General features: G+C 36.1%; 1 protein-coding gene across 2 annotated transcripts; it reads left to right on the forward strand.

Annotated features, from left to right (window-relative positions):
• The first annotated feature begins 209 nt into the window (after nt 1-209).
• Nucleotides 210-6,396, forward strand: LOC132549010 (NAD-capped RNA hydrolase NUDT12-like). Of its 2 annotated transcripts, none has more exons than XM_060212920.1 (7): nt 210-283; nt 1,440-1,561; nt 1,988-2,090; nt 2,980-3,641; nt 4,555-4,698; nt 4,903-5,054; nt 5,443-6,396. In XM_060212920.1, exons 1-7 carry the CDS (start codon nt 225-227, stop codon nt 5,599-5,601), a joined length of 1,401 nt encoding a protein of 466 aa, XP_060068903.1. In that variant the 5' UTR covers nt 210-224; the 3' UTR covers nt 5,602-6,396. The 2 variants fall into 2 exon arrangements, with proteins under 2 accessions (XP_060068903.1, XP_060068904.1); XM_060212921.1 differs by having other exon boundaries at nt 263-283; nt 1,428-1,561.
• The last annotated feature ends 2,641 nt before the right edge of the window (nt 6,397-9,037 follow it).

Here is a 9,037-nt window from a genome sequence, read left to right on the forward strand (position 1 = left end):
TCCCGTTACTTCCGCATAAACGAGAGCGGCCTCGTCGTGTATCTTGCAAGTTTAACCGGTCCAACCGTCTCAACGTGATAACACGCCGGACTAATGTCTAATTTGTGCATGTATAATTTATCTGTATGTACCCTTTCCCATACAGTCCTGCTTTCTAACTCATTAAAACGCTTGTCAAATTAGGCTTTCTCAACATGTAAACGGCCTTTGGAACATCGTTACACATGTTAACCTGCCCCCGTCTCTGGCAGGGCATCACAAGAAAACTAAGCACAGCCAACAGGTGAGACTCTAGCCATGTCCGTGCGGCTAACAAATCTTAGAATTGTCATATTGAAATTGAATGGTCCGTGGACCATGGGCAGTAGGATCACAGTATAGCCTTATATGATAATTACAAAATGTTTGACAGCTCGATCGAGCTCGACGCTGAAATTAAAAAAAAAAAAACTAAGTTGCGTAAAATAATGTGTGAGTCGATGTTTTTAAGCTGGGTAATATGCTGATGTCATGTAGCTATAATACATATGATATGATTAGGACCGTTTTACTTCAAATATCAAGACCTCTTTCAAATTTAGCTAGATTACCTGGTACATGTACATGCAATCATGTATGCTGAGCAGCTTGGGGAGGGGGGGGGGCATGTCAATGCAGTAATTGAAATAACAATATTAAAATACATGTAAACATGTAAATAAGCCTATATGTTGGTCTTAGATGAGTTTTCATTTCGTATGAGGTTGTAGGAAATATGTCTAAGAAGTTCTTACTTGTGAAACAATAAATAGAACTTTGAGATAGGTTCCATACAAACTCATATAAAGACAAGTTCCATACAATCTTATGAAGACAAGGTCCATACAAGGTCCATACAAACTCATATAAAGACAAGTTCCATACAATCTTATGAAGACAAGGTCCATACATCTCATATATAGACAAGTTCCATACATCTCGTATGAAGACAAGGTCCATACAATTTCATGAAGACAATATTCATACAATCTCATGAAGACAAGGTCCATACAATCTCGTATGAAGACAAGGTCCATACATCTCGTATGAAGACAAGGTCCATACATTTCATATGAAGACAAGGTCCATACATTTCATATTAAGACAAGGTCCATACATTTCATATGAAGACAAGGTCCATATAATGTCATATGAAGACAAGGTCCATACATCCCATTTGAAATGAAAATAGATTTTAAAATTTTTTTATTGCTCTTAAAAGTTAATTTTGACAGGTTTTAATCAAAGTCAAAACAACAAAAACATTTTGCCTCATTTTCAATTCAGGATGTTATTTTCCCATATTATGACATCACCATAGTTTTATGACTGTGCTACATGTGGCAGTCCCACTACAGTAGCAGAGGGGGGTTACAAACGCATCTGTTATGAAATATGTACAGTGGTAGACTCTTTTCCAGATTAGCTGTGATGATGAGCAGTGATAGGACAGGGCCATCAGATACTAAAAAAAGCTTTGAGGAAAAATACTTTGACTATGCTGCAAATGGAAATGTGGAAGAACTAAAATTCCTTTTACAAGGTACAGTAAGGTCTTTGTTTGATGAAATAGATTGTATTTCTTGGACTTACTTCTTTATGGTACATGTCAGTACATCATGTCATTGGTATTTACCAATAATTATGCTCAAGCATTTTCACAATGTAAAGGAAATATTACACTGATTTACAAGTATCCTAACACAAAGTTTTCTTTGACTCAAACTTAAACAAAATTGCTCTTCAGGCTCTTCAAGCTGTATTTATACAGCAATGAATCAAAGATAAGAACAGAGGCAGGGTGTGGGCTTATTACTGGACAGTGAAATGGCATTACATGACAATGGAACAACTATATTTACAGCAATAAATTTTGGAAGATTAATAATCTGGGTTGGGCTTATTGTCCGGTCAATTAAGTAATAACAATAAGCTGTGATGATGTTGATTTAGCGTTTTGAATTGACAGCTACTTTCAACTCTGATCATCGTAATGACAAAGGGTGGACAGCATTGATGTTTGCTGCTCGTAACGGACAAGAGTCTGTGATTGAAGCATTGCTACAAAAAGGGTAAGATCACCTTATAACATCTGTTGAGGGAAGGGGTGTGGGGAGTACAGATGTTGGCCTACAAAAGGACAATGCTATGACAGTTGTTTTCATTTCTGTTGAATCTGCACTAGATGTAGGTGAGCTTATTAATACAGAATCAATTTGGTAAGCATTATATTATCAGTATAAAACAATAGCTCCCTTACATTAAAATAGATTGTATATCACAACCTATTAGATAATCTCTGTGTGATGTTACAGGGACTTAGTAACATATGAAAGAGTGAGAAGACTAAAAATTAAGTTCAGGTGATATTTAATCAAAGGAATCATGAGAGTCAATATGGTGATATTTTGTTCATAGTCTGACGATATATGTCGTTCCCCATCCTTTACTCTTTCCATCTGAGCATTCATAATGTTGTCTTTAACCTTATCTTAAAGCAAACTGTTAATAAAATCACTTGGTTTGTTACCTGAAAAATTTCAAATTTCAAAAAATTTAACAATCAATTTCTGAAACAGTTCAAAATACATTTTACAGGATTTTACATCCTGTGGCAGTTTTTAGGCGACTCATCAATTCTGATACCAGAATATCTGGGGAAAGTTATTTCACTGACAGTAAAGCATTCAATGTCAAATGTCATAGCTTTTCACTGAAAGGTCAACTCATAGGTCAGGAGCAAAGTGGAAGGGATAAAAATGGTTTATAGGACAAAGTATTGAATTAGAGATCACAAATTTCATCACTCTTACAATGCAATGAATTAGCAATAGTTGGTCATTCTTCTGTAAAGTATTAGATATGGATAGGTTTGTTACAAGGAATGGACTAATTAAGGGGAATGTTGTAAATGGAGTTTTCTTGATAGAATATTATTGACATCTGAGATTTGTCTTTCAGGTGTGATGTGAATTTGGTGAACAAGACTGGACAGACTGCTCAAGATATAGCTGTTTTTTGGGACCAAAAGAACGCTGCTGATATGCTTACCAATTTTATTAAAAAGGAAAATCCCGATAAACAATTACGTAACTACTTCTCTCTGAATAATTTGGATCGCAAGGCAGAGAACAGGAAGGATAATGTCTGGCTCGATAACAAATTAAAGGAAGATAGCACCAGATTTATTGTCTTTTCAGACCTGAAACCTCTTGTTGTCAATAATGGTGATTCTACAAAGAGATACAAGTTTACACTGGTCCGTCTGCCTTACAGCGATGTGGAATTTGTGGTAAGCACCAATCCTCTGCTTGTTTTCCTTGGAGTAGATAATTGTTCTGAAGAGAAGGGTACTGCACAAAGTCAGGCATTATTTGCTCTGGATGTAACCAACACAGATGATTCTAAAGTCAAAAACCTAGTCAACGAATCAGAATTCATCCCAGGTTATCCTGCATCAATGCAGTTGGAGCCGAGCGATGCCGGAATTTTTGCAGAGGCTCGCTCTATGTTGGACTGGTTGGACCGGTACAAATTCTGTGCTACATGTGGCAGTCCCACTACAGTAGCAGAGGGGGGTTACAAACGCATCTGTGACAACAAATCTTGCCGCTCAAACAAAGGTAAGCAAAATTAGTGGAGGTTTTTTTCAATATTCTCTGGAAATTAATCAAAGGATTTGTCATGTCTATTTTTTTTTAAACTTCTGAAAGGGTTTTGTTGAAAGTTTGGGATCTTATGTGTCTGTTGTAATTCTGCACACCACATTTTGAGCATTTTTGAATGGATGTCAGTTTTCATTTTGGTCTTTGAAGTTAGTGTCTTATACTCTCGTTCCTGCCCTGTCAAATCCAGTTCTGAAATAATGTCATAAAAAGTCGAGAACCTCTCAACTGAAGTTCTACATCTTATCATATTAAAATGGTCATCAGTCAGATGGTCAAAAGGTCACATAAGATATTTTGTGCTCTGTCTTGCAGATTATGTATATACATGTATATATTTTCTAGTTTCTATTAACAGATAGATGTTGAAGATTGTTTTTTTATCTAGAAACATACAAACTTCTGGAAAAGTAATCAACAAAGTCTATTGTATGCTATATTTCTAGTTAAATTGGAATTTTATTTGTGATGGTTGCCATCAATTATTTTGTGTTTTGACTTGAAATTGTCATTAGTGTTTGGTACACATCAGGAATTGTTGGTAGATGAAGTTATTTTGCAATCCTCAAAGGAGATGTTTTAACACACTTAATAGTAATTTTTGAATTTAAAACCAATCAAAGGCATTTCTCTTTACTCTTACATTTTCCAAAACCACTAGACCAAATATATACCGTAAATTTGCGGGTATAGTGCGCAGGTGCTTTTTTGGGGTCAGATTCATGAAAAAAAAGAAAAGGTTTTCTACAGAAAGATATATATATATATACATGTCTTGTGTCTTTCATCTTGTAGGCACATGATTTCCTCAATATCTACGAAAGATTTCTATATCTTTGAATACTCTGTTTATTTCTTGTTAAAATTTCAGGTATCCATAATACATGCTATCCTCGTACTGACCCATCTGTGATAATGCTGGTTGTCTCCCCTGATAAGAAAAGATGCCTGCTGGGAAGGAAGAAGCAGTTTCCAGCCAAGATGTTCTCCTGCCTTGCCGGATTTATGGAACCAGGTAAAATTTACGTAACAACACTTTTTAACCCCAGATGTCCCCCTATCATATCATTTGTTGGACCTCCCCCCTACTGTTCAGAGAGGTATTCACCAGCTTCTACAAGATGATCTTGTCTCAAAATGACTGCCTATTGGCAAGGTGATAAACCTATCGAACACACAAACAAGGAGTCTTCCCACATAGTACTTATTTTCTTTCCAGGTGAGACTGTTGAGGATACTTGTCGACGAGAGGTTTTTGAGGAGAGTGGTGTGCGAGTTGGTCGAGTTGACTATCACTCATCACAGCCGTGGCCTTTCCCTTGTTCCCTGATGCTGGGCTGTATAGCTCATGCTATATCTGAAGACATCAAGGTGTGTTGAAGTCAGGTTTTATTGTTGATAAAAAAATCTGAACTGCAGTGGATTTGCAGTCCGTTGGTAAAGTATATATATGGTGTTATGGAATCAGTTAAAAAAAAAAAAGCTTTCAAGATCTAAACTTCCACTATTTTTGCATTTTTGCTTTAATATAGCTTTCTCAAGTTACTGAGCAAAGAAAAAGAGAACTATTAGAAGTTTAAAATTGTTCTTGCTATTTTTTATTCATTAGCTATTTTAGAGTAGGTGGCAGGGTGGGGGTATCCACATTGATGGAAAAATACTCCCTATCAAACACACTTTCAGGAAAGTTTTACCAGCTATAGGTTAACTTGTAAGTGTTTTGAAAAACAGTTTCAGTTTGACTCTATTTATGCTACAGGTTGATAATGATGAGATGGAAGATGTGCAGTGGTTCCGTCGCTCGGAGTTAGTCCAAATGCTTACAAGGCAGCATCCTCAAGGACTTTTTGTTCCCCCGGATCAAGCAATTGCACACCAGGTCATCAAAGCCTGGGTGAGGATGACTGCCAATCTATGATACTGTACATTCCTTGTGACACAAGGTGCTTTAAATTTACATAAATGGAACTAATAGGTTTGTTTGACAGCCAGCAAATTTACTCTCTCAGGATTTTGTAAGAAGTCCATAGGGAATGGTAATTTTCTTAAATTGTGGATGTTAGAATAAAGTTGAAAGGAAATATCATTTTCAGTCCTCTATGTTCAGATGAAGATGGGTTTGAAATCTGGAAATTCTTGTTATGGTTAATCTTTAGAAGCATATGATGTCCTGTTCAATTTTGAGGCCTCATCAAAAATATAACGACTGACAGGCAGTAAATATGTAGTACCTGCATAACCAATTATGTAGAAGGAAAATGAGAATTTTGGCAGAACCAATCAAAATCAAGTTATGCAGAGCATCAGTATTCCTCAGGGATAAGAATTTGAATATGTAATTTTGATTGACGAGAGAGAGCAGAAAGAGTAATGTATTGGATGATTGAAAAATCACGTAAATCTGTATGTGGGTTGATTTTTAAGCTGTCATGTGACTTTCAAGGAATTCTCACACATTACACAGATATTTCATTATGTATACAATTCCATTGTTCGATACTGTGATAATTATACAGGCTGATGGGATAAATCAGTGTTCTGCCAATGTGATTGTAACCTGTATGTTTTTTACGTTTCTGGAGAATCACTTGCTCTCATTTTCTATGCAATCTAGCCATTTTTACATATTTGTCTTAAAATTGATTATAAATCTGTGATGACATTGAATTAATGAAGTATATTTTTATTTAAAATTAATTTTGTACGTTTGAAATTTTGCATGAATAAAGAAATGTTCTTATATTAAAAGGAATCAGGATTATTAATATCTAACTTCAGGGTGATCAGGAGTGTTTGTGTATACTTTGAACATACTTGTTTTGGCACAATGATATTCAAGCACAATATCACATTAAGTACAGTGACAAATTTTTGCATTCACAGTCACTGCTATATTGTTGACATACAGAAACTTCAATGCTATCATATTTTAACACAGTACGGAAAGCACTAAAAAAGTTTACCTCCAAAGTATGTATGTTTACAGTACCTCACTTGAGAGTGATCATGAATCATTGTGTATATCTCACATTAGGATGACCATGGGTTATTGTGTATTGTATGTCTACAGTGTTTCACTTAGCTGTGGCCATTGGGTTAATGTGTAATATTACTTTTGGGTGACAATAGGTTATTGTGTATGTGTCACTTCTGGTTAACCATGCAGGGTTATTGTGTACATGTCACTTCTGGGAGATGTATCTCACTTCAGGGTAACAATGGGTTATCATGTATCACACTGAACAGTAACCAATTGTTATTGTGTATATCATCAGAGTAACCATGGGTTATTGTGTATATCCCAATTTAGGGTGACAAAGGGTAAGTATGTATAACTGCAGGGTAACCATGGGTTATTGTGTATATCCCAGTTCAGGGTGACAAAGGGTTAGGATGTATAACTAGAGGGTAACCATGGGTTATTGTGTATATCCCAATTTAGGTTGACAAAGTGTTAATATGTTTAATTGCAGGGTAACCATGGGTTATTATATATATCTGGCTTTGTGGTAACCATGAGTTATCATGTATATCTGGCTTTGTGGTAACCATGAGTTATCATGTATATCTGGCTTTGTGGTAACCATGGGTTATTGTGTATATCTGGCTTTGTGGTAACCATGGGTTATTGTGTTTATCTGTGGTAACCATTGGTTATTGTGTATGTCTGGCTTTGTGGTAACCATTGGTTATTGTGTTTATCTGGCTTTGTGGTAACCATGGGTTATTGTGTATATCTGGCTTTGTGGTAACCATGGGTTATTGTGTTTATCTGGCTTTGTGGTAACCATGGGTTATTGTGTATATCTGGCTTTGTGGTAACCATGGGTTATTGTGTAAATCTGGCTTTGTGGTAACCATTGGTTATTGTGTTTATCTGGCTTTGTGGTAACCATGGGTTATTGTGTAAATCTGGCTTTGTAGTAACCATTGATTATTGTGTATATCTGGCTTTGTGGTAACCATGGGTTATTGTGTATATCTGGCTTTGTGGTAACCATGGGTTATGGTGTATATCTGGCTTTGTGGTAACCATGGGTTATTGTGTATATCTGGCTTTGTGGTAACCATGGGTTATTGTGTATATCTGGCTTTGTGGTAACCATGGGTTATTGTGTATATCTGGCTTTGTGGTAACCATGGGTTATTGTGTATATCTGGCTTTGTGGTAACCATGGGTTATTGTGTATATCTGGCTTTGTGGTAACCATGGGTTATTGTGTATATCTGGCTTTGTGGTAACCATTGATTATTGTGTATATCTGGCTTTGTGGTAACCATGGGTTATTGTGTACATGTATATCTGGCTTTGTGGTAACCATTGGTTATTGTGTATATCTGGCTTTGTGGTAACCATGGGTTATTGTGTATATCTGGCTTAGTGGTAACCATGGGTTATTGTGTTTATCTGTGGTAACCATAGGTTATTATGTATATCTGGCTTTGTAGTAACCATGGGTTATTGTGTATATCTGGCTTTGTGGTAACCATTGGTTATTGTGTATATCTGGCTTTGTGGTAACCATGGGTTATTGTGTATATCTGGCTTTGTGGTAACCATTGGTTATTGTGTATATCTGGCTTTGTGGTAACCATTGATTATTGTGTATATCTGGCTTTGTGGTAACCATTGGTTATTGTGTATATCTGGCTTTGTGGTAACCATTGGTTATTGTGTATATCTGGCTTTGTGGTAACCATGGGTTATTGTGTATATCTGGCTTTGTGGTAACCATTGATTATTGTGTATATCTGGCTTTGTAGTAACCATGGGTTATTGTGTACATGTATATCTGGCTTTGTGGTAACCATTGGTTATTATATATATCTGGCTTTGTGGTAACCATGGGTTATCATGTGTATCTGGCTTTGTGGTAACCACGGGTTATTATGTATATCTGGCTTTGTGGTAACCATTGGTTATTGTGTTTATCTGGCTTTGTGGTAACCATGGGTTATTGTGTATATCTGGCTTTGTGGTAACCATAGGTTATTGTGTAAATCTGGCTTTGTGGTAACCATGGGTTATGGTGTATATCTGGCTAAGTGGTAACCATAGGTTATTATGTATATCTGAGCTTCAATTTTTGACTGAATTGACAAGATGTCATATTTCAGATACCTGTCTGACCTTTTGTATTTTCTAGGAAAACTAAATGAATATTTTGCAGGTGATTCAATCCTGGCCTACAAGAGTGAAAAATCCTATTGCACCTTTTTGATAGTGTTACTAAGCAGCGAGAGAATGAAGAACATGAATACACAGCGTGATCCATTAAGAACTGCATACTGTACTTTATTTTCTTTGTAAAACAATACATTAATTATCATGTAACAATATCTTTAACCCATGT

This window comes from Ylistrum balloti, unplaced genomic scaffold, assembly GCF_031769215.1.
Source record: "Ylistrum balloti isolate Yb309-2 unplaced genomic scaffold, AGI_CSIRO_Ybal_v1 Utg370038, whole genome shotgun sequence".
Lineage (NCBI taxonomy): Eukaryota > Metazoa > Mollusca > Bivalvia > Pectinida > Pectinidae > Ylistrum > Ylistrum balloti.